General features: G+C 48.2%; 1 protein-coding gene across 2 annotated transcripts; it reads right to left on the bottom strand.

The window, feature by feature from the left end:
- Window positions 1-3,440: 3,440 nt before the first annotated feature.
- LOC122186337 (meiosis 1 associated protein) lies at window positions 3,441-25,532 on the bottom strand. Of its 2 annotated transcripts, none has more exons than XM_042882899.1 (10): window positions 25,281-25,532; window positions 20,549-20,841; window positions 15,730-15,912; window positions 14,212-14,389; window positions 8,994-9,167; window positions 7,517-7,667; window positions 6,277-6,418; window positions 5,573-5,779; window positions 4,903-5,058; window positions 3,441-4,608 (listed from the first exon to the last, which is right to left on the bottom strand). In XM_042882899.1, exons 2-10 carry the CDS (start codon window positions 20,795-20,797, stop codon window positions 4,468-4,470), a joined length of 1,581 nt encoding a protein of 526 aa, XP_042738833.1. In that variant the 5' UTR covers window positions 20,798-20,841; window positions 25,281-25,532; the 3' UTR covers window positions 3,441-4,467. The 2 variants fall into 2 exon arrangements, with proteins under 2 accessions (XP_042738833.1, XP_042738832.1); XM_042882898.1 differs by lacking the exon at window positions 25,281-25,532 and adding an exon at window positions 24,031-24,119.
- Window positions 25,533-26,249: the final 717 nt, after the last annotated feature.

Here is a 26,249-nt window from a genome sequence, read left to right as displayed (position 1 = left end):
GTGTTTGCATGTGGCATGTTAGGCACGTAGCTGGGGAGATGCTGGTGCAGTGCTGTGGTGTGTGATGCCCTGTGGAGCAGTGCTCGCGCTCACGCTGTCTGTGCCAAAGCTGCTGAGCTAAGAGCAAACCACAGAGACAGTGGGTGGCAGCTCCAGCAGTGGCTGGGATGCCCTGATGCCAAGGGATTGAGGGATGTGAGAATCAGCCCCACTGAGGCTCTAGTGTGCTAGTCAGGATGAGACGTGGGATGACCTGAAAAAATGTGGGATGAGACGTGGGATGACTCTCTTGGTCAGGGCCAGGCTCAAGGTCTGTGCTGGAGCTCAGTGGCTGTTGATCGGTCACAGGTTCTCTGCTTAACCTGGTGCATTCCTCTGCTGATTTCCCCTTTTATCCTCATGTGCTTGTGGCGGGCTGAGGATGGCCCAGTCTGAGTCCCATTGACTTTGATGGTAAATACTGTGATTGTGCTGCTTACGAGGCGAAAGGTTTGGCTATGATTTCTGCGTGCCTTGGGCAGAAACCTGCACAGGGAAAAAATACGTTGCTCTTTTGGTGTTGGTAATGGTTGTGAGAGATTTTGTCTCCTCTGTGTGGGGCTGTGCCAGGCACCTTGGTGCTGCCTGTCCCTCAGTCTTGTGCTGCTGATGGCTTCTGCAGGTTCACCAGCCTGCTGATGGAGGTGGAAGCAGAAGTCTAATATTCCTGTGCAGAGGACTAAGCGTGAATTCAGTAGCCCAAGCTCACACCCAGAGAGCCACAAGCTGGTAGCAAGGTGTGCAGGGCTGTGTTCACATTCCCAAACTGGTGAGATGGAAGCGAGCAGTGGGTTCTGACTGGGTGTGTGATGTCTGGGTTGCAGGAGGAGCTTCTGTAAAAGTGCAGCAACAACTTGAACCAGTTTGTTGTTGTTGTCTTGTGCTCCATACTCTTTTCTGCTGGGGTTTTGCTGCAGTAAACTGGAGAAACACCTCAGAGGTGTTTTGGGAACCAGAGAGAGGCTGATATTGTTCCTGCCCAGGACAGGGGTGTGCCTGCTCCCTGCTGGGGTGGGGTGACCCCATGCAGGTGCTTCAAGTCCTAGGAATTCTCAGGGAAGAGCTCTGGGCATTGCATTGGGGGGCACCTGCCCATAAACCTTCTTTGTGACTGCAGTGTAGGGCTCTAACGCTGGAGTGGTGAAGTGCAGCCTCCAAGGAGCTGAGCTCTGGGCTCCACCTTACACACTGTGGTGGGTACTCGCACATCTGCATCACTGCAGTTGCTGTGTCTGAGGATACTGAGTGTGTCTGACCCAGCTTTCACTGTAAAGAATGCCAGAGAAGAGGGAAAGTGCTCCAGTATCTGTGCTAGATTCAGTGCTCTCCCTGCAGCCCTGCACTCCTCCTGGATGGGATGTTTGCTCTTCTTGCTTCAGTGACATCTTCTCTCCGTTAACTGGCCTGAAACTAAAAGGTAGGCGCACAAGGCAACATTTGTCTTCTGCATTTGTCCTGCTTTCTTTACAGGCATTGCCACATGTCAACAGTGCGTGCAGCACAGAAAGCTCTTGCAGATGTGGAGAGCAATCCTTTTTCTGGCTCACTGTTGTAGATCAGGCTTGCCATCTCCCTCAGGCTGCTGCTCTGCGCTCCAACTTTTCTCCTTTCTGAAAGCAGGTTAGGGTGCCATAGGTGCTTTGAGAAAGCATAAGAAATAAGGCAAATAAAGAGTGAGCTTTTGGCTGGTCATCCTGTAGCCAAAGTTGCAGTGAATTCTAGGAGCAGATGACCTTGCTGAATTTTGGTCTGGATTAGGTTTATTCGGTCTGCCTTCTTTTGTTTCCTGTTATTTCCACATGTTGAACAGTGAAGCAGCTGGGTGAAGCTCACAGACAGCCCTGGCACATCACAGTCACTGTGCCATGACTGAATGCAGTCTGCTTACTTGGGGAACAGCATCCTGCATCTTCTGCCTTGTCTGTGTGCTCGGAGCATGGCTGCGTGGTGCACAGAATGTCATTTGGATATCAGGCTTCCTTGTATGTGGGCAGCCTATGAGCCTTCCTGTTCTGTTTGCTAAAAGCCCAAACTCCAGCTGAGAAATGTTACTGAGTACAGCAGGTCTAGCAGCCACGGCTGAGATGAAGCAGCATTCTTGGTCTCTGTAGGCCAGTAGGCAGTTTTTATCAGGAGAAAAATACTTGGGAACTGCCAAAGCCCAGCCACATTCTTCCCCTTTGTACCACCTTTTTCTGTTTCTCGTTCTGGAAAACGTCCTTTTATAACCACTTCCTCCTCCCATATGGGGTCCTAGCATGGTGCAGGTGTGAGACAGCTGTTCTGCCATTAGGGAGAGCACTCAAAAACACACTGGCTGTGGGGTTATTGCCCTGCTTCACACCGGTGACCAGGCAGAAGGCTTCAGAAGGAACCCCCAGACGCTCCCAGAGCTGTGATTTCTTTCCCCTTATAGTCCCTTTTCCCTCTTTGTGAGTTTCTCCTTTGTCAGCCTCCTTTCGTTCACTGCAAACCATCAGCTGCTGTTGATGTACCCTTTCCTACTGATAGAATTACCCGAGTAATTTCTAAATGAGTCATCAGATCAGATAAGGAGGGAGGGGATTGTTTTATCTGCTTGGTTTTTCATATTATCAGGTTAGCATGCTGGAGGTGAAACCACTTTTGTGTGCATTACTGCCACTTGTTTCTGGCCACTTCTCATTTCCTCACCCTCTGAGCTTGTTTGTTAAGGACTGGTGAGGACTGGCCATCTGCATGCACACACACCCCAGGAAATGCATCTCCCTGTGCTGCTAGGGATGTCTACCCTTCCCTCCAGGTACTGCCCCAAGCAGCTGCCTGCATACTGCCACCTGCCCAGGCATGGGGAGCTGGCAGGGCATGGGAAGCTCAGACGCACGCAGCAGAAACCAGCAGCAAAGGCACAGAGCAAGATGGGGAGTGGTGTGTCTGGGCTTTGTGCTGTGCTTGAGTCAGGCTGTGTGCAGTTGTTGATGGCACAGCTCCCACACGGACACAGAAAGCAGCGTCTGGTTCATCTCAGTCTCAGCAGCAACTGTGTGGTGCCCTTCCTTGGCCTCAACGCTTGGAGGGGTCCTGGTGCCCTCATCTACAGCACGCATTGTACTGTAGGGATTCAGGTATCAGATGAGAACACTACTACTAGAGGTAAATAGGGTCTTGGCACCTTTTCTTCCATTGGGTGCTTTACCATCTCAGTGCACATCTCATGAGTGGGTGGAAAATAGGTAGCAATCAGTGCCTGCTCGTGAGCTGTGATCCTGGAACAAACAGCTGGCTCTGTCCTGCCGCTGCAGTCCTTGAGGAAGCACGGTGCTGCACTGCGCCCTTGGTCAACAGCAGCTGTTTCTCAGGAAACAGAGGTCAGTGCTATGATTGCCACACACTGTAAGCACTGTAGACCACAAGCAGTAAGGTAACATTTAGCAAGAGGACTTTATTTTGAAACAGAACGCTAGAACAAACTACGGGGAACACAAATCCCTGTTTGTGAGCAGTATCCAGGAAGCCCAGTGATGCTGCCCCACATTGGTTAAGTTGCACTGTCCTCAGCTCCTGCTCTGGCAGGGGCAGCTGTCCTATGGATGCACTGAAAAACTGGGGCTCACTCAGCTCTCTGGAAAGCTGCGGGCCAACTCCCTGTATTTGCTAAGCCTTGCCAAGATGTATGGCCACGCCAGCTTGCAGAACAGTCTCTTTTGTGCAGATGGGCCACAAGATGGTGTGCTTCAAGCAACAACTGGCAGTGAGAAAGGTACTGTTCTGAGGTGCAGCTGCAGTGGGTTACTGCACTGTACAGGAGTCGGCCAGGACACAGCTGCTAGCCTGGCACTTGCTGCAAACTATTCATGAGCTCAGGAGAGGGACACAGAAACCACTGTGGAAGTCGGCAAATCAGCATTGGAACAGATAGTGCTGCTGTGGGAGACAGCATTCCCCAAAAGCCCTGTTTTATGCTATTCAGAACACTCCTTGGAACCTTCTGCAGGATGAGGGTGGCTTGACGTTGACGTTGCTGTACAGCCCAACTTCCCCACCACGCTACCTTGCAGTTTTTCTGCATTCACTGACGGCAATCTGTGGTTTGTGGGCTGCACTCGTCTGTTCTAGAGAACGTAATTTGAGGCTTGTTGGTGATGTGTGCTGAAATATCAGGTATTGTAGGGAACAGCTGAACAGCAAGAGGCCAAGAAACCCTGCATACTGCCACCTGCCCAGGCATGGGGAGCTGCCAGGGCATGGGAAGCTTCACCAGGGAATGGTGAAGCAAGCTTCCTGCCAACTGATTTAGTGACAAACAAAACCATAAAACGAAGAGCAACAGACAACGGGAAGCACCCATCTGACCTCAGCCAGGCTTCAGTGTCTTGCCTGTCTGCTTCTGGCTCAGAAGCCAAACCATTAACTGCTTGAGACAGGTGTTAGCAGTGCCATGGGGTATCTTCAGTGCAGGATCTTGTCATCCTCTTTGGGAAGGAAGGAGAGTGCACAGGAATCTCTCCTCACTCCTGCTGGTCTGAACAGTTGGGCAGGAGAAGGAGCCATCAGCAGGGGTGCCACTGTGGCTTTGGCTCTGCTCTGATGCTGCAATGCAGGGATGAAATATTAATGTACCTTGTGGAAGGAGGGGTCAGCTTGTCCAACACTTGGCTGCATGCTGCCTCAGTGTGTTTGCCAGCTGTTCAGCACGCATCTTTTCAACAGCACAAGCTCTACTCACCTCGCTGCTTCTGCAGCTGTAAGTGAATGCTGCCCCTGCCATATGTGGCCTCCCTGTCCCATCAGGGCAGCGGGGAGCTGCCCTCTTCCCTTCTGCAGGAAGCAGATCGGGAGCACAAGATGGAGGCTGTCTGTGGTGGTCAGAGACAAAAGCCGTACCTGCTTTGGCTGATGCCGCTCTGGTCGCTGCTCCCTGGGCTGGGGCTGCTGCCTGTGCAGCGGTCTGTACAGCATACTTTTCAGGTATTTATAGAGGTTGCTTTTCAGGTGTAAGGGATTATAAGTAACTTCCACTTCTAAGCTGTTCAGGGCACTCTGCTTGGACAGAAAAAAGGCAGTTAGATGTGCCAAGTGGAGGACTTATTATTAGTGGCTGTCTTTTTTTTTCTGGGGGAGCATTTTTTGCAGGGATGGCTTTGTTGTTTGGAGGAAAACCGTAGAATATATTGTCTGCTGAAAAGAATGTTTGGAGTGCTACATCATATTCCACCTGTCAGTGGACATTTTCACGGCTGCTCTCTCCTCTGTTCACCTGCTAAGACCTATAGCAAGAGCCCTGCCCTTCCTGACATCACCTGAAGCAGAGGCAGAAAACTCAGAAGAACATGTGGATGCACAGCATGAATTGCACAAGTTTGAATCTATCAGAAGAAACAGAGATACCTTATGTGTTGATTTATCTTGTGTACAAACTGTAGTAAGGGACATAAATACATCTTCAGTAGCATTTGCATGTTCTGTGCAAGCAGGCTGACTATAAGCCGGATTCCCTGCTTCTATAGCTGGCATTTCTGCCACAGGTTTTTGTGTAGGGTCATCGATGACTTACCTCTATAGCTCCCTGTACTCTCTCAGGATGCTCCGCAGAGAGGGCTGGGAAGGCTGATGGCATCAAGAGCTCTCTGACAGCCACTGGTTTGACAAGCAGAGTGGCAGAGTCAGAAGGGACAATGATGTAGTAGGAATGCACCACAATGTTCCAGCTTGGACAAGTGTTCTGTGGCTCATGTTTGGCCAAAAGCATCCACTTCCTTTTCTAAACAGCAAAAGCCAAAACCAACATGTAAAATGGGTAGCAGCTGCTTCCTTCAGCACGTTCACTGTGAATCACTGCTACTACACAGCCACTGCATGGTGGCGGAGGAAAACCCAACTTTCTTCAATGAATGCAAGACAATTCTTAAGAAAACATCCATGTTTAATTTAAGACTTGTCAGTAATGGAAAGTCCTCCACATCTCAGAGCCTTGGTTAACTATTTTTACAGTTAAAAATACTTGCCCAACTCCAGCCCTGATTTTGCACTTTCTAGCCCCATTTCTGATAGGCGAGAGTGCCTGTTTGATGTGTTGCAGGTTCTTTGCCATAGTCATGGTGACTGGAAGGACTTACACGCCCAACCCTGGCACATGAGATGAAGCCATACATTTTGAACATATTTTCAGGCACAGGCTTGAAAGACCTTACCGGGTTCACACCAACAATTCCTTTCTGTGCCAATCCCTCCCCACGAGACTGCGATTTTTACACTCACCAAAAGACTGTGACATAGAGCATGGAAGCTGTGCTGGTTTAGCTCCAGTTCGTCCCAGTCCAGCTGCCAGCAGCTCGTGGGCTTGATGATGAAAGGCAGTCCGTACAGAACAGACTCACAGACCCCTTCAGACTTCAGAGCTCTATAAACAAACAGGTCGTCTTAAGCACAGCCAGTGTGAAACTGCCAAGACTCCGCAGGGGGGAGATGAGCTCAAGCAGCCGTGGTTGTAACAGCTGCAATCCTGCTACAAACAACATCTGTAGCCACAATGAAGCCCAACTGAAGTAGAGAAAAGGCCAATTGCAGTGGAAAGCCTGCAGGGCTTTGTTGCTGATGGACACTGAGTTTGGCACCCTCCAGCATGCTGCCAGGTCCCACTGTATTTCTTTTGTCAGGAGTATGCCCTGGAGCATATTCAGTCTTCACACATTTTGAATACAAAGCAGACTAGTAATTTGGCCTCTTGGGCAATAGATCACCCTGGCAGTTACATCTCTCCCTAAGTGATTTTAGCATATTATGGTTTTCCTTCACTTCAAATGCTCCTGCACACAGCTAGCGTCCCACTTTAAGGTCCCTTCCGACCCCAGCTATTCTGTGACTCTGTGATTCACAATTACTAAGACTCTTCAAACACTGATGAGCTGAGAATCATTTCAGGAACAACCACACAGGAAGAAGTTCAAAAATCACACATTTTTACTAAAAACAAATCTTCCTGTTATTTTCTGTGCCTACCAGCAGAGCCTGCTGATGGGAAAAGAAGACAAATTCTTATCGGCAGTCCCGCAGAACTGTGAAGCTTTCACTGCTTTTTTGCCTAATAGTCAAGTAAAGAGATCAAGCTCTAGCAGCCAGTTAATTGCTGCAGCCTCTTTTAGGTAGTGCTTTCACTACCTAAAGCATATATGGAACAATGGCCACAACCTGTAGGGCTTCACACTGGAAGGAATCACTGCTGCATGCATAAAATCTATGCTTTTAAACTCATAAAGTGCTAGCATTATGGTGACATCTTTTTAGACTTTGCACGCCTGTCAGCATGTATGGGATGTGCTAATGCATCCTGCCAAGAGGTAAAGCTGGTGGGAATGTTTTAGCCCAGAGTTTTCCTTGCTCTTTGAGTCCCAGGCACTTTATGTTGACATTTCTGACCCCTAGTTGAAATTGCACTGAAAGCATGAACACTGTTATACCAGCATTCCAGCTATCGAGCAGAAGATGCAACAGCACTTACTTTACAACCTGGAGTTTATACAGCATTGTCGCTGGCCAGGCTGTCATCTGGCAGGGTGAGTTTAAATCAGCTGTTCTCAGGGTGCCATCCGTTGTCCCAGAAAGCAGAGCTGGGTCGAGCAATCTTTCTTGCAAATCACACTTCAGACACACTGGGAGAGGGAGATGGGTTTCGATTGGTGGAAACAGCATTGTGTAGCACACGACATGCTCAAGCCACTTACAAACAATAAGTTAATATTATCTAGCAACTGCAACTATGGAGTGAATAATAAAATCACAAAAATCCCTGTCTGGAAGCGACCCACAAGGACTTTTACTCCAGGCTCTGCTCAGCACTACCTAAAAATCAAGCCATGTCTCCCTGGAAGAACAATGATAAATCCTGTGAAACAAGGCAACAAGTTTTGCCATTGGATAAGCTGTCATCACATAGTTTGGGGAGAAATACTCCACACTGAAGGTAGCAACTCTACTGTCACAGGATGTACAGCTGCATAATAGATTTCTCTGGCCTTCCAAAGAGTTCTTCAGTGTGGGAAGGTGAAAACAACCTGCTGTAACTTGGTTTTGTCACCAGCTATAATAATTCAGCACATCAAATGTGAAATTAAATGTTATGATGAAGAAACATTCACCTTTCAGAAACAAAAGCCACAATAATGTGTGCTCTGGAGGCCATTATGGTGGCTACTGCACAAATAAAGTCACACTAATCCTTCTGACCTGCTTGCTGGGCATGTATCTGCAAGAGCCCCACCACCTCCGTGCTTCTTTTCCAGACCAGAGCCAGCTTGCAGACCATTAACAGAAAACAAGTGTGCTTCTGCTGCCTGGCAGTGAGAGGCAACACATTATAGACAGTGGAGCAGCATGGAAGGACTGCTGGAAGAGCACATGCAGATTGCCACGGCAGCACAATGGTGGCAACGCAGCCAACAAACCCTTATGGGAAGCATCTATGTCTGCTTACCTGAGGAATTGTTAGTAATTTGGACTTAAAGGGGAAAAAACACATACACACAAAAAACCTCAAACACCAATAGATAAAAATATGTGCCGAGCCCCTTTTAAAAACAACCTTTATTTAAGTGCTCTGGCACAGACCCGTATCATCAAGCATAAGGAACATAATTTTAGAGCCATAAAGCTGAGACAGAAGGTCTCTGGCACTCAGTAAGGCCCCTTTTACTTTGACCCAGTGGCCATAAAGTCACATCCTCTCCAAAGCACATGTTTGCTGCAGAATGGAGGTGAACTGTAGCATCAACAGTCATGGGACACAGCAACCCTGACACACACTCTGAGCAGGTGCCTAAGAGCCTGACACAACAGAAACTATGGAGAGCTTTCAGTGTCACCCCGAGACCTTACTTGAGTCTAAAAATGAAGAGGAACTTGTCCAGGACGGGCCTGGATAATCGTTAAGGTTGTGGGAGTCAGGAGCTCTCTGCAGAGAGGGAGAGAAAATGCCATACTTAGGGTTGGCTTGGGTGCAGTGCCACAGCTGAGGCCTCCAGACGGAAGAAGGAGATGCAGATGTTCCCTCTCTGAGCCACAGTCATGGAGCCACGTTTTAAACAGCATCTCCAAGCTGATGACATTATCCTCTATGGTTTGCAGATCAATGTCCATTCCAAGGATTGCAATATCTGCAGGGAAACATGGGGAAATGCACGCAGACATATTTTCAGTCATAAAAATGAACATTCTTCTGCATTTTGCACTGCACTTTACCCCTCTAGCTCTTCAAATGCCTTCAAACAGAAATCACACAAATCTCAGCACAGCACTGCGACACCTGCCTTCTTAGAAGAGCTTTGCTATAAGCTGAAGGTTTGTATAAGAAATCAGAGAAACTGCAAAACAGAAATGCTACTGTAGTTAGGAATTTTGTAGAGTGACATACTACTCCTCATAAAGAAGATGAACGTTGCTTTGCAATGCAGACACAACTAAATTGCTAAACACCATCAATACTAGGAGTATCTAGTCACAGAACAGAAGCAAAACTTGACCTGGAACTGAAAGACACAGAGGATGTGGTTCAGTACATTACTGCTGAAGTGCTGCTTGGTAACAGCAATCACAAAGCAGGAGATCTTTGCAGATAAAAATACACAATTCAAAATAAATTAAAAGGAGGTGTTAACAAACAACAACAACAACAACAAACCCCATAACACTCCCAAATAATAACCCAAAGTGGTGTCAAAGAAGCTGTCATAAAGTCTGGCATATTCAATTAATTTAAAAAAGATAAAAAATTGGAAAAAGTGGGAAAAAACAGAGTCTGATAACCAACTTGCAAAACCTGCATGATGTGTCTGTAACACAGCCTTCATAACCACAGGAGAAACAGCCTGGTAGCATCAATGGTGCACAGCACTAAGGTGTGAAACCAGTATTCCAGGACAAGGAGCGGGGAGCAGGAAAAGCCCTTTGCTGCAAATGTCTATTAGTTCAGCTGACGATTGAAATGCAGCTCTACATTCATGTGCAATGGGAAATCTTTTCCTGATGCATTTGTATTTACGGGTTGCAAACATAACACTGCGCATCCTCTCCTGCATTAAGAAAAATGAGATGGAAATTTATTAACCTCCCCTACATGATGAATAGTATAAAATCGATTAAAGGGCTAAAATAATGGCTGTGAAGTAATTCCTCAGCTGTCTGCAAACTGCAGCTCGCAGTGTGGCCATCAGATCACGATGGCCAACTCACTGCTTCCCCTTGCAGCCCTGAGGGAGGCACTGGGTTCACACAGGCTGTACTTCTGCAGCCCCCCCCACGGGAGGTGCCTCACACTGCCTTTGGTGCTGAGAGCTTTTCCTTTTCAAGTCCCAGTCTGGCTGCCCTGGGCTGCAAGGTCTTTTTCTTTTTTTTCCTGTATCAGCTCTTGTATACGTATGTATCACAGCATCACAGAACTGTAGGGGTTGGAAGGGAGCTGCAGAGCTCATGGACTCCAACCCCCTGCCCAAGCCGTTCCTACAGCAGGTTGCACAGGTCGGCATCCAGGCAGGTCTGGAACATCTGCAGAGCAGAAGACTCCACCACCTCCCTGGGCAGCCTGTTCCAGTGAACAGTGGGACCATAGAGACACGTTGGGACCCATAGAGACACATTGGGACCCATAGACTCCCCCACCTCCCTGCAGCCTGTTCCATTGCTCCTCCCCTCACTGCACAGCCGTTCCTTCGCACATTGGTGCAGTTTCCTATGCTGCAGTTCCCATCCATTTCCCCTTGTCCTGCCTCCACTCCCCACTGAACAGAGTCCGGCCTCGCCATTCTGCCCCCACACCTCAGATACTGATAGACCTGGATCAGGTCCTCTCTCAGCCTTCTTTTCTCCAGGCTGAACAGACCCAGTTCACTCAGCCTTTCTCCATAGCAGAGATGCTCCAGGCCCCTCACCATCTTTGTGGCCCTCCGCTGGACTCTTCCCAAGAGATCCCTGTCCTTTTTGTACTGGGGAGCCCAGAACTGGATGCAGTGCTCCAGATGAGGCCTCAGCAGGGCAGAGCAGAGGGGGAGGATCGCCTCCCACCGTGCCTTGTCCCAGTCTTCTCAACGCTTGTGGAAATTCGAGTTCCTCCCTGGAGCAGTGCTGGAGGAGGAAATTCCTCACTGTTCTCTGGAGACAGCTCCACGTGAGCAGTTATCACCTGTCAGTCTCTGGCCCGATGGTAGGATTCTAGTTCCAGTTTCCCTGCAGAGTGCACTGATGTGGAACGTGCACTTGGCGAGCCTGCTGGCTGTGCTTCAGCTGTGATTGATTTCTATCCATAGTTTTCTTAGGCTTCGCTGATGCAGATGGCATCAGCAGTACAGAAGACAAAGCACCCAGAAATTGTGCCATTCAATTTGACAAACAACGTGTACACAGGTGACAAGGGGAATTACCTGTGTTTTGAATGACAGTGTTTTGGGGCTGGTAAATATTCTAGTTCTTTACTCAGTAAATATAAATATATATACATGTATTACATTTCTCTAATGCATATGTAGCCACTTACACATCTTAAGTTAGCACAATAGATGGCAACTGTAAAAAGAAATTCATTGGATTCACTGTGTCTGCAGGAAGATTGGGGTGGGATGCTGACCCCTATGTGTGATGGCTGCAGAAGTCCCCGAACGCTGGGTATGCAGTGTCATTTATTGGCCAGCTGTCTGCAGAGAGCAGATAAAAAAGGTTCCTGGGCCTTGCAGCAGATGGACTGCGTCCATAAAAAAGGTATCAGTGCTTTAGCTTCAGTGCTTGTTTTTTGCTTTCTCAAAAGACAGAGCCAGCATCTCATAAATATTAGCTGCCATTTGCAAATGGTTTGGCAACATCCAGACGCTTTAAGTGTTCATAATGGGGTGGAGGAAAGAAAGACACAGCAATAATTCCCATCTTATCCATTAGAGATCAGTTCACTGCATCCCACTGATTACAGCCACACACTACTCCCATTGCAAAAGCCTTATGCATTGGTCTCCTTGTGGGATTTATAGTCTTTGTTCCAGTCTGCAGTCTGCTAAGCCCTAATGTTCTATCACTGAAGAAACACCATCGGTTTGGTCGCCGTCCCACAGATTTGCTTTGCTGTTCTGAAAGCCCAATCCTTACTTCTTGTCAGATGGTCTTCATGTAGAATTGCTATGTTCTATATCTGTTTATTTTTTCACTCCAGATATTGAAAAGGGCTGCACAACTTCACTGTCAGAAACAACAGTGGGAGTTTGCATGCTAGAGCAGTCCTGTGGTCAAGAGGCAAAGAACATCTCATTTTTTGGTGACTCCTTTTTCAAGGTCTCCCTGCACAGCTCTGTGCAGCATCAGCACATTGCAAAGCCCTGCCAATAATGCGCCTCACCTAAGAAGTCAGCATCTGCAGCCACCTGAAATGATCCCTTCTGTCCATATGGACTAGAGCAGTGTTTGCTAAGAACACCTCAGCCTCAGAGCTGTGGGCAACAGTTTCTTCAGAACCGTTTTGTAACTCACAGTTCTGGTGCCCTTGGGGCTCAGACAAACTGAAGTAATTGTAAAGCCATGTCAGAGTGACAGAGCCTTGGTCCTCTTCCTTGTGACCCAGAGGTGGTGGTGCTGATCAGGTAAAACAGACCTGCCCTTCTGGCAGCAATGAGGAGAGCTCTCTTCAAAGCCCCTGGTCCAAGCAGGCAGCCTAGAATAAGCGGCTCAGCCTCTCTGATGAAGTCCTTCCTTTCCAGGAAGAAAGATTTCAGCAGGTAGGAAAAAGCCTGCTGTGTGTCTCAGAACGTGGTTATAAAGCTCAGTACTGGATTAAGTCTAGCCAGCAGGCTAGTGGGAAGCAGAGGTGGCACAGAGCAATCGTTGCCTGTGGCAAAATGCAGCTGGTATGTGCTATGAGGAGGGAAAAGCAGCAAAGCTCCTGCTATTCAGGAGTTACTTTATCAGCCTCGAGAAAGAGCTGAAGTAACTGAAGAGATTTGAAAGTTAGATAAAAAGCAATATAGAAAATAAAAGTGGCACTGTATGCACTGTACAGGCTTCTGCCAGTTAACTGCTGCAGTACAGGACTTCTGGGTACCACCTCACAGGTTTATGGAGCTCAGCATCATTTGCTGTATAACAAAAGGCTCATAACAGCACCTCATAGTAATTTCTTGCTTTGAATTTCTCATTACTATAGCTTAAATTCTTTCTGCTGAAAACTCTGAGATTAGTGGAAGCATTCTATAAAGATACAGCCAGGAAAAACAGCACCTAGGGCCTGAGGTGAACTACCTTTCATTAATGAAACACGGGGTCATGTATGCAGTGGGCAGCACCAAAAGGCATCTGTGACCTGCCTCAAACAGTCCCAACCCCTGCTCTGCCACGGGACCAGAAATGTACCACTGCAACCTGGAAAGAACAGCTAGAGGCAGCCAAGGCAGCAACATCCAGCGCTGCTTATCGCTGCATAGAAAAGTGCTGCCATTGCTGGTAACTGGCCATGCTCTAACTCTGCAAGGCACCAGGCCCACGTTTATGGAGCTTGTTATCAACCTGCTGTGAGAACCTGCTGTGTGAATCAAGGCTTGTTGGTCTGGACTTTAAGTGTGAATTAGCAGCAATGGCCTTAAAATGGAGACCTGGACTGAGAAATAGAAGCTGCTGGCTATAAGGAACTCGCTGATGAGTGCTTTCACTGTTTACTCAACAAGTAAGAGCCTGGGAAAAGCTGCCTTAAGCACTGGAAAAAAAAAAGGGGAAAAAAAAAAAAGCAGCAGCAAAGCAAAGACAACAGCGACAAAAAAAGCTAATCAACAGTACATTACCTGATGTGGTTTGGAAATGTAACTCCTCCAGGCATACTGCAGTATGCAGTCTGGGGGCAGAACCTGAAGGTTAATGCTCAGCTGTATGAGTGTCTCAGTGTGTGCTGTTCTCACAGATTCTGTACTTACTCTCTTTAATTCCTCAATAAAGCTCTACTGCACAGGAAGTCAATTTTTAGTAAAACCAACAGAAGAGCTGCATGAAATCTACATGCTAAGTCTACCCAAATGCAAGAAGGCACCCTGAGAAATGCTGTGGTACAAGTTTATTGTTGTTCTCCAGTCTCAGCAGCTCCCACTTGAGTGACACCAAATGGCACAAAGGAAAATGGTAGGTATTGGACAAAGGCATGAAGCAGTGCTGTCCAAAGCCATGAGATTTGCAAGTACTCACCACTGCTGCTGGGCTCTTCTGCTGGTGTGCACTGTTCCACGTCCTCTGGCTCCAAAAAGTCTCTCTTCAAAACCTCAATGACTTGTATTCTTCTGAGACTCACAAGGTCTACATCTTTTAGCTTCCTTTCCAGCTGCTCAACAATTTCTTTACCTGACTGGCTCGTCAAAATTGTGATCTGAAACACAAATCACAGGGCAACAGCTGCCTCTGACTCTACTCCTCCGTTGGTAAGCAATGATGTTGGGCTGCCTCCTGTTTGAATAAGGCGCCAATTCAATGGAAGAAGCATATAATCTGTTTGTAAAGAAGACCTAAACACGTCGCTTTTTTAGCCTTAGCTCTTGTGTGAGCTGCACGTAAAGGGCAATGAGAGAGACAATGTATGCATAGGAGGGCTTCTCCCTAAGCTATCTTGAGGGAAAGCACCACTTCCCATTACAGCACCAATCCATTTTTCAAGTAGATCAAATCTGGCTGTCTAACTTAAAGGCTGAATAGGAATATAGATGTGTATATCAATACTAAAACGTGTTTCCATAGCAAAGAACATCTTCTCTTTCCAAATGCATCTCTGGTGTTTGGCTCTGAAGTACTGAAAGAGAAGAAAGATTGTGGTCTCCTTTTGGGATATACTGAAAATGGTTAACAGGGACTGTCCTTGAAGTGGAGGGAAGCTGAACTGTCTACAAGAGACTGTCTTCTGCTGAGCTATAGACAAACCGTTTGTTACACTAATACACCTTTATCTAATTAAAACCATGGATGCATTTCATCTACAGACTATCACATCCCCTTTGCCCTTTTCAGAACCTGAGACATACAAGCAAAGGCCAGTGAGAGGCCAGGAGAAATACGTCCCTCAAAAAAAGCTACTGTGACTTCTCTTCACATTACTACACTTCCTCAAAATAATCTCTTAATGCTAGTATACTTCTCAACCGTACAAAAAAACCAAACCAAAGTCTGCTGGGGACTTGAAAAATGCTTTCCATCCTAATGCAGACTGCCCATGTTTCCTATCCCCATTGCTGTGGCTTCACTGATGCTCCTGCTTTTGTCCTTCTGAAGTCATGAGACTTCCATCCCATCCTCCATGAGACTCCCTCTGTTTACAAGCAACAAATCTAGGAGGGCATCTTTCCTGCTCGGCTCTCCTGGCACCTGTACCAGAGACAGCTTGTTATCAATGTATCTATGTGTACAAACACCCGAAAGGAGGGTGCAAAGAGGATGGAGTCAGGCACTTGTCAGTGGTGCCCAGTGCCAGGACAAGAGGAAACAGACAGAAACTGGAATACAAGATGTTTCATCTAAGCATCAGAAAGCACTTCTTTACTGTGCAGGTGATGGAGCACTGGCACTGTGCTTTAAAGCCTCCCTCTGCATGTGGGTCCTGGGTACCCCTGCTCCAGCACAGGAGATGGACTAGACAACCTCCAGAGGTGCCTTTCAACCTCAACCATCCCATGATAGGCCGAAAGGAAAATCACCACCATCTTCCCAATGTTGTCTTACCTCAACAGAGTTATTTGCTGAGCCTCCTGCTGCTGTGTGCCTGCTGTATTGTTTGAACTGCTGCAATCCATCCTGCACGGCCTGTACCACTCCATGTCCCCCCTGTGGGAAGCAGCCTTCTCTTGACAGTGAGCGGAGCTCTGAAATACAGGCTTGAACTCGTGCAAAGTTCTCCTTCAAGTGCTGCAAAACAAAACTCAGTGACATCGGAAGACTGGAAATGTCAAAGTTATCATATGAACTGGTTTTCCATGATGTGCAAAGAAGCTTTTGCATTACCAGCAGTGAGATGAGACTGGGGTCAGGAGTTTTGTACTTCAACGTGGCTTTGTAAAGCCATGAACAGTGATGTGAATCTAAACCAGCTGACTGCAGCAGCACGCATGAATGTTCCCCACATTATCAGCTGTCTACGTTGCCCACTGAGAGCCAAAATGCTGGAATTCTGGCCCTCTCCTCTGACTGGATAATACAGAGGCAGAACTTGCAATGATGAATGTGAGCACAGAAATACCTGGATAGCCTGGTAACCCCTGACAATTACAACAGGTCACCACTGCCATATCCACAGTCCTTGCCATATCCATAGTCCTTCACTTATCAGACTCTGGCCCTCTGGGACCTGCACACAAATGCTTGGTTTCAGACTGCACCAACATGCTCAGGAGGTGGTTCCACACACCCTTGGGTAGCAGGTCCAGAGCTGACACTGATGGGAACAGCCTCAAATGTGTCCTTTATCATTCTTATGGTATCATTCTATACAGCAGCTGTGTGAGGGGAAAGAACTGCAGAAAGCGATGGGGTTTTTCCACAGGACTTCTTCTCTTGGGAATGCACGACTGGGCTGCTGGTATGACCCAGTAAGACATGTGTTAAGCTTTCCTAATTCTGTATCTGCACATGCACCACAATAATGCAAATCATTTTTCCCAAAAGATTCCCAAAAGAGCAAATCATAGAATCATAGAATAATTTGGGTTGGAAGGGACCTTTAAGATCACGTAGTTCCAACCCCATTGCAATTGGCAGGGACTCCTACAGGTGACCAGGCTGCCCACAGCCTCATCCAGCCTGGCCTTGAATGCCTACATGAAGGGGCAGCCACAACCTTCCATCAAATGTTGATGGAAGGTCCTGCTTTAAAAAGGAGCTACCAGAGCAAGTGTTAGAAGACAAAATATATCCCAGAGTTGTCATTTGTAAATGTTTGATTCCTTCAAGCTGCTGCACCAGGGTCAGCTGGTTAGACTCCTAATGGAAGATGAACACCGTGCATGCACAGATTATTAACCTCATGGCTCCACTATGCTTCCTGTCGTTTTTGTGTACTGGAGAATACTGGGCCATATTCTCTCTGCCTGACTTAAATGACCTATAGGCCATGGCTGCCAAACCCTTATCTCACACATCACGGTGAAGAATGATAATGAATGATAGCAAAACTATTTGTAGCAATACAAAGCACTGCTGCTAGAAGTCACTTTCATTCAGCAGCTCCTGAGCATTATGGCTTACAGCACAGCCTCTCAGGATGTGCAATGCACCACGTGGGCAAAGGTGTGATCATAGGCAGCTCAGAGGGCTCTGCAAACAGGGTGGAGCAGAAAGGTGGGGCGACCCAAACCTCTCTTTGGAAAGGTGATGAGCAGGTTTAAAGCAGTCACCATGCTTTGTACTGGCCGTACTCTAAATGCAGTAAGTGCCTGAACCATTATCTCAGCTCTTCTGTGGGCTGGTAACCATGGGTACATGCACAGAACAGGGAGCCACAACGCCCTTCACAGCGCTGTAACAAAATTCCCTGCAGTTCCGATGCCTGCCCTGTGATCCTGGGAGGTGGCTGCAGCTCACAAAGGTGCAGAGAAGCTGTCTCAGCTCCAGTACTGCTCCTGACTGTGTCAGAGCAGGGCTCAGCTGCTGCGCAGCCAAAGTCCACGTTCTTGACTCCCTGACACCCGCAGAGCTGCATTTTTTCTGCATCTGCACAGTACTTCAAATGTGAACTTGGGCAGGTGTAAGCAAGCTGCAGTTTCAACTCTGGAACATGCCTGGGACATAAGCTTGCAAACTCCAACTGGGATGGCTAACTGCATTCTAACTACACCCCTCTTCCAGTCAAATGACACTCAGCTCAGTGCCAAAGGCTCCGAGATGTGTTTTGCCATGTGATATTGCCCCTTTGTTACACAACTCCAAAGACTCACAGTTTCACAATGTGCAGCAAAACATTTTCATCTGCACCACTGCGCTACTTCCAGAGAAAAAGTACCAAAACCAGGGAACAAACCTGGCTGCAAGCCAGGGGAGCACTTCCTCCCATCTCCCCTCACACGTCATACCCTCACTCACTTCACCTTCTTAATCTGACTGTCCTGCAGTGGATGTCTTTCTCTTGTTTCTTTTCCAGTACTTTCAGTGATGCTCTGGATGCGGTGCTGGTCTGCTGCCCGCCTTCTGGGAAAACTGTGGGAACAGCACCCATCGGGTGGAGGTGCTCCCAGTCCTTACTGACTTGTACATCTAACATTTCTGTCCCTTTAATGATCACTTCCCCACATGTCAACATCTGCTGTCCTCTGTGGTATTTACTTTAGTTCTGGTCTTTCTCCCTTCGGCATTACCTCCCCCTTCCCAGGGACTTGGTGGCATTTGGCTTCTACAGGTGAACAGTAGGAACACGTGCCTTAAGGGCACTCCCAGGTAAGACCAAGAAAAGAGCAACCTTGTATGACACTTCCTTATGTACTCTCCCAGCCTCTATTTTCAGCTCTGGAGGTTCTCTGACCTCATAAGATTTGCCTAATAAGCAACCTTCGACACAGCTCTATCTTGGTTTCTCATTGAGAACAAGCAAGCTGTTCTCTAGCTAGATCAGAAAATCATCAGCAGTACGTGTTGTTGGCAGTACAGAAAAAGCAATGGAGCCTCAGTATTTCTAGATGAGGGTGAAATGCAACAGATATTTAGCAGACAGATATAAATCTGCTCCTGTTATCAGAGGCTGCAGAGGAACAGATTATTAACAAAAATAGATCCATCAAAGATAGCCATCCTACTGTACTTTGCTGTCCTAAATACAAAAAAGACAGGGGTCTCCTGGGTCCAGCAGGGGGCCACACAGATGACAAAGGGCCTGGAGCATCTCCCTGCGAGGAAAGGCTGAGCGAGCTGGGTCTGTTCAGCCCTGAGAAAAGAAGGCTCGGGGATGATCTTATTAACATCTATGAGCATTTTAAGTGTGGGAGTCAAAGGGATGTGGCCAACCTCTTTCAGCAGTCTGTGAGGACAGGACAAGGGGAAACAGCCATTATCTGGAGCACAGCAAGTTCTGCACCAATATAAGAAGGAACTTCTTCCCAGTGAGGATGATGGAGCACTGGAACAGGCTGCCCAGGGAGGCTGTGGATTCTCCTTCTTCAGAGAATTCAAGACCTGAGAGATAGCTCAGCAGGCAGAACTAAGCAAAGCTGGGGAGAAGGGAGCAGGTTTTCCTCCTGCAGTCATAGAGTCCATGCCTGGAGCCACGGGGTCCCGCTCCTACCAGTGGTGTGCAGCACTGCTCAGGTCTTTGGCTGAGAACTGCCTGCACCACAGTGCAAACTTTGCCGGCAAGTCTCAGAGGAACACAACATGATGGCAAAAGAGTTGATGGCGTTACCAAGCAAGCAGGAAGAGGCATTTTTAGCCCACCATACAGCATTGCTGAGGATGGTACCGAAATGTAGCATGAAATCTCAGTGACCACATTCTGAATCGACTTCGAAGAAGCCAGAAGAGTGAATACAGTTAAGGGGCTGTAAAAATGTGTCACACTTATATTTTGCTCTCTTCCATTTTCCAGTTAGAAGATTACAAGGAAAGCTATTTGAGGAAGAAAGAATATGGTACAAGCAGGTTCTTCAATCTAACCAAAAGAGGAAATACATGAACAAACCCCTGGAAGCAAAAGCCAATAAATGCAAATTAGTTACCAGGTGCAAGTTTCACAGTGACAACAATTAACTAATGGGAGAAATAATTAACAGAAGTAGCTCATTCTCCATCTTGTAATCTGCATCAATGACCTGAATGTAGGAACAGGGTTCACCTCCAGCAAGTTTGCTGGTGGCACAGAGCTGAGGGAAGTGGCCAGCACACCAGAAGGCCATGCTGACATTCAGTGAGACCTGGGCAGGCTGTGAGTTGAGTGGAGAGGAACCTGCTGGGGTTCAACATAGGCAGTGCAGGGCCCTGCACCCGTGGAGGAGCAGTCATAGAGCCTGCAGGCTGGGAATGGGCTGCTGGAGAGGAGCTCTGCGGAGAAGAACCTGAGGGTTTTGATGGCCAATGGCTGACCACGAGCCAGCAGTGTCTCCTGGTGGACATGAAGGCCAATTGGACGCTGGGGTGCATGCACAGAGTGTGGCAGCAGGGCAGGGAGGTGCTCGGCCCCTCTGCTCTGCCATGGGGAGACTACATCTGGAGTACTGGGAACTGCTTCGTTGGGGTGGGTGGACTGAGGAAGCTCCAGAGGAGCCTTGCAGCCCCCAATGGTTATGTGACTGTGTGATTCTTGGAGAAGTACAGCAGTACAGAAGGGAACAGTACAAAAACTAATTTATGCACAAGAGCAACTTAACGGATTGAAAACATGGGACTCCTCCTTACAAACATCATTCTTTCAGAAAACTGATCTCTTCCTTTAAGTCTATGAAGCTTTGCTCTTTGAGAATGATCAATTATTTAGACATAAATGAGCAGTAAATCAGAACTTCCTTCACCAAACTGCACTGCACTCATGTTTGTGAGATCCTGAGAGACGTAATTTCACACGTACCACAAAGGGAAGCAAACACTCCTGCTGGTTCTGCACCAGATAGAGGCTCAGCAAGGGAATGCGGCAGGGACCCGTCAGACTGCATGCCAAACACAGAGAGTTTTCCAGGGCTTCGGAGAGCACAGAGCAAGTGTTGGCCCAGGAAGGTGACGTGACATCCACAATGAGAATCCGCGACGGCTGCTGGCTGCACGCTTTAGGAGCTGGAAACGTCCTCCGTGTTTCTGAGAGCAACCTTCTGGAATTCATGGCTTCTGTGTGCTGGCAGTGGATGAGCACTTATCCGTCAGCATCTGAGCAGAAAAAGCAACAAACCATAGCAAAGAGTGAGACTTCCCATTCGCCAGAAAGTGACCTGAGATCACAGCAGACAACAGCAAATTGCGCTTCTGTGCCTTTCGTCACAGCATTTGTCCGCAATATAAACCCACACAAAGGAAAAGGAAAGTGCATAAAGTCAGGAAACAAAAGGGCTCAACTAGAAAATAAAGAAGCACAGAAAATATGCAGATGTAATGGAAGCAGTCAAAAACATTGCTAGCAGAGCTCCCCCGGCCCGTGGGTGAGCTGTGTGACACCATCCCACCACACAGCTCAGGTTCATGGCAGGAAATCTCCAGCACAGCAGTGATCTCCAGAAGCTGCTGAGTAAAACTCGGAACTTGCTGCTCCCTTTTCTGCAGTGGCTGTATAACTGCCCATACATTTCAATATGAATTAGGACAAATTCCTCTTTCTCGTGGCTGCGCAACCCCCCAGAAGGTTCTCCAAATCTTGAAACTGCCCCTCGTGTGCATGGCAAGGCTCTGGTCAGACCCCAGGGCTGTGTGCATGGCTCCTAACTGGTGTGCTGTATTCAGCCACGACGTGCAGCTCTGCTCTGTTTGCCAAGGAGAAAAGCTGCGTATCTCTGAATGCCCCCAGAACTTCACAGTAAGAACTTCTGCAGGCCTTGAAAACAGCAAGAAATGCATTTCCATCTGACTGAGGCGTCATCAGAACAACAACTGTATCTCTGGGCTGCTTGTCAGTGATGGCAAAACAGAGAGGTCACCAATTTCATTTAAAAACTGGGGCTAACAATTCAGAACTGGTGGAAATGTTTTCTCTTTTTGCGTGCAAATGTGCACATGTTGCTGTGATTGGTGATCTGACACAACATACTGGAAAGTGAAAAGCTGTCGGACACCATTTCAATCACTGTCTCTCCCGCAGCTGTGCAATATGCTGTAGAGTTTACTAAATTACCTCCCTAATTCTGGAAAAACATTTGGCTGTCTGTATTTTTTTGTGTGAAGATTTGTGTCTCTGCAAACCACCAGCGCCTCCTCAAACGACGAAACAAAGCTCATCCCACAGTCACAAATGCACAAAAGTTGGCGCTTCGGTTTGCCTTCATTTCAGACGGAGAACGGAGCCTCGATGCAGAAAAACGCTCCATTTTCCTGACTGGAAATGAAGTCTCTCATTCTCAACCTCACAGCACTGCGCTTGTTTTAATCCGCCTCAGTTAAATGGACCCTCGGCAGCTGCAGGCTTTGTCAGCTGAAGGAGCTGCGCTTCTCCAGGCCGCGCCGCCTCAGTCTCTGCTGGCACTGCTCCCAGCACCACGTGCAGCTCTGCGCAGCGCCTGACGCGCAGTGGGAGCTGCCATCGCTCACAGCTCTGCTCTGCTGGGCCGCGCTGGGCTGGGGAATGGAAGAACTCTGCACAACAGCCTGCAGTTCGTGGCAAAACATCACTGAAATAGCAAATAATGGACAGGGAGCCTCGCCGAAGGCACTGCACTGTGATTCGGTGTGCTGAGTGACAAGCGCTACCTCCAGCATCTGCTGTGACGTCAACTTACTGCTTAATGAAACACAGCTCATCAACTGCCACGGCTAATTGCTGAGGTTAACGCACATTCCGCTCAATGCAGGAAGACATACGTTTTTCAAGGGCAGAAAGAAAATGGTGCCATGTTGGGAGAGCTGTGGTTACTGACAACACTCTGTTGTGCATCATCCCGTGGGCCACGTTTGCTTCACTCATGCAAAACTATCAAACAATATCCAAGTCCACAAGAGCGTGAGTGGGAGCACTCGAGATTGCAGAACATGAAAAGGATCAATCTCAGTCTTCTTTCTAAGGTATAAGGAAGTAAAATGCTCGGATTTGCTTTATTCTACATGGGAAGGAAAACCCCACAGAAATGTGAATGAGTTTAAGTGAATAATGGCATAAAGGGTAATGAAGCCCAAAGGACTCGCTCTGACAGTGGTCTGTTTACAGAGAAGCAGACACTGAAACCAAGAAAACCTCAGAATGTGATACTAATGAGTACAAACTGTTGGCAAGGACAAGCATAGAGAGTGGAGAACAGAAGGCACCAACAGTGACAGCCAACAGGTCTAAGAAACATAAAAACTTCCCTACGCTGCAACAGAGGAAAAGACAAACTGGAATTAGTATACATCTGGTATTAATTTATAAGCATAATATTTGATTTAACTAAGCAGGAAAAGTGTTCAGTCAATATTTTGATGTGCATTTAGAAAAATGTACTGATGACTAATTAGTCGTTCTGCCATTCGTGGCTACAGAGGACACTACGTGCTGCTACAGTTTATCTGCCATGCCTGGACAGGAAGACATTCATTTATTACGGTTCTACTTGTACTTGATGGTCTTTTCCCACCATGATGATTCTGTGGTTCTATTTAAAAAGGTCAGCACAAACAGAAGAACAAATCAAAATACAGAAAGAGTTAGCAAATAGTCAAGCTGCTGAAATTATTCAAGATCCTATGTATCAGGAGAACACCACCACAGAATGCCCTGGGTTGAAGACCACAATGCTCACCTCGTTCCAACCCCCTGCCGTGTGCAGAGTCACCAAGGGACACACAGGGATACACAGATCCCCATAGAGACCCATAGAGACAAATGGGTCCCCCCATAGGGATACACAGGGACCCACAGATCCCTTTAGAGACCCATAGATCCCCCACAGGGACACACAGATCCCCACAGATCCCCATACAGACCCAGAGATCCCCATGCAGATCCATAGAGACCCACTGAACCACAGAACGGCTTGGGTTGAAAAGGACCACAGTGCTCATTCCAACCAGCAGCCCAGGCTGCCCAGAGCCACGTCCAGCCTGGCCTTGAATGCCTGCAGGGACGGAGCATCCACAGCCTCCTTGGGCAACCTGTGCCAGTGCCTCACCACCCTCTGGGGGAAAAACTGCCTCCTGATATCCAACCTAAACTCCCCTGGCTCAGTTTAAGACCGTTCCCCCTTGTCCCTTCACCATCCCAACGCCCGGCCGCGGGCGGTGGGGGCAGTAGGGAGGGCGGGGACTCTGGGGGCTGTGGGGACTCGCCACGCGCTGGGCGCCGCACGGGGCCGGCCTGTGGCAGCAGTGTGAGGCGCTGAGCCGGGTCAGCACGCCGGGCTGGGGCACAGGAGCCCCGCGCGGAGCTGCGTAGGATACCTGCACCGCCGTCCTGCGAGCGCAGCGGGCGCCTCCCGGTGCTCATTGCGTCCGGAGCTGTGCCGCCGGCCTGGGCCAGAGCGCACACGGCGCCCGCTAAGCACACTACGCACACAGCGCCCGCTACGCACACTGCGCTCATAGAGCACGCTGCGCAAACTGCGCCCGCTACGCACACTGCGCTCATAGCGCACACTGCGCCGCTTGCGTACAGCTCCGCACGGTGCGTGTGAGCAGACTGGCAGTTGTGCGTGACGGAGCGGCTGTTCTGTCCGTCTCTTTTCCCCCGTTAGGAAATGCGTGTTGAATGGAAAATACACGCTTTGTTCAGAAGGAATTTCAGTCTAAGAATGCTGGAGACAGCGTGAATCAGACTGAAGAAGAGCAGATCAGTGACTGGAAGCTGCAAAATGATTTAACTGCTGAATGTCTTCTCAAGGAATGCCTGCTGGAGTCTCTGAATCTGAGCTGCTACCACTAGTGAAGTTGCATTCTTACTTAGATTTATCACAGGCTGGTAGTTTCCTGGGTCATCCTTTTTACACGTATTAAAAATGGCTCCGATGTTTTGCTTCTGCTCTCCGGGAACTTCACCCGATTGCCACGACTTTTCAAATATCATTGAGAGCAGCTTGGTGACTACATCAGCGAAATCCCCCAGGACTCTGTGTCTCACAGGGACACACAGACTTGTGGATGTTCAGGTTCCTCAGAAGGTCCTGCAGCTGATATTTGCTCACGCTGTGTGTGTGGGGAGGTATTGCAACCCCAACCCCTTCTTAGCAAACATAACATTTGAGGGCTATGCGACGAGCAGTTAACAGAGAAGACAGAGGTGAAGAAGTTGCTGCATCCCACAGACTCTGTGTCTGTTGTTAGCAGCTAGAGCGCTGCCAGCAAGCAGCAGTGTGCACAGCACACAGCCACGCTGCTCTGAGAAAGGAGCATTACAGTGCATGCCTGCGAAAGAGGCACCACTTCCAGGGCTCGTGAGTGGGAAGTGCACTGCTGGGAGAGCAGCAGACTGAACTGAGGCCAGTGGCACTCAGCACAGAGAGCTCCTGGCCTCAGGGCTCAGCTGTTCTGACTTGCTAGAAAATACTCCCCCAGACTTACAGTTTTGCTCCCAGTAGGTTGGTACCCTGTTCCGCTTACTTAGTGTGTGTGCCGAGAAGGATGGTTGAAGAAGAGACAAAATCTGAAGCATTAAAAAAAAAAAAAAAAGAGCAGAAAAGAAAACCCACACCAACCTGCATTGACCCCATGAAGGCAGCAGATCGAATGGTGAAAAGTTTTGAGAACTCTTGTTGTTCGCTTGTGGTTCCATTGGTCATGAACTTGCACACCTTGATTTCTCACACTTCGGATGCTGTAGCAGAGGGTGGAGGTGATTTCAGAGCAGGAAATGAACTCAGGCCGCTTGTTTGTTGGCTGATGGAAGCCCCCTCTGTCTCTTGGCTGATGATTATTTCACAAAAAAGCAACAGCATCACTGATGCAGCAGTGCCTTTGCTCATTCAAGCTGAAGTTCTGGTCACCTTTTTCCTTTGGTCCTCAGTAGTGTGGCACCAGGCTTTACACAGTGTGAAATCCGAACCGTGTCAGTAAAGCTGATTTCCCAAGGAGGCTCCAACTCTCGGGCTGATACTGGCAGCACAAAGTGCCATCGCTCTCAGAGGATGCAGAGGCAGTGAGGCAGCAAAAGGCTGGGGTTTAAGCCCGGTTTGGAAAGAAAGGCATTCTCAAGCATCTTGAGGATGCTACCAGCTCTGATAGTAATCCCTGCTCAGAGCAATTAGTCCTTCTAAAGTTTTCAACAAATTTGGGGACAAATGGAGAGCTCACCGCTGTAACAAATGATGTTCCTTCAGCAGCCCCAGATGGACCTCGCTTCTGACTTTTCCACACGCAAGAAAGCAGCTTCTCAGGTGCATCTTTTTCCAGCGTTGCTTGTTGTGGAATGTTTAAGCGTGGGATCCATCCCTCTCTGTTCTTTGCAGGATGCTGTTTCTCACAGTGAAATGCTTTCTAAGGAGAACAAGCAGCAGCTCTCTGACACGACGATGCTGAACAAGCAAAAGGGAGGTTTGAAAGCTTTGAGCAAAGAGAAGAGAGGGGAAAAAGTGCTGGAAGGCTGTTGGCATCTTTCCTACTTCCCGCAGGTACGCAGCTTCTCATGCTGCTCCTGGAGCACTCCTCTTGCCATGGAGGCTTCCCTG

Source organism: Lagopus leucura, unplaced genomic scaffold (genome assembly GCF_019238085.1).
Source record: "Lagopus leucura isolate 7727_CA_CO unplaced genomic scaffold, USGS_WTPT01 Super-Scaffold_100036, whole genome shotgun sequence".
NCBI classification, from domain to species: Eukaryota; Metazoa; Chordata; class Aves; order Galliformes; family Phasianidae; genus Lagopus; species Lagopus leucura.
The sequence above is the reverse complement of the archived record's forward strand: the minus strand, read 5'-3'. Positions and strand labels throughout refer to the sequence as shown.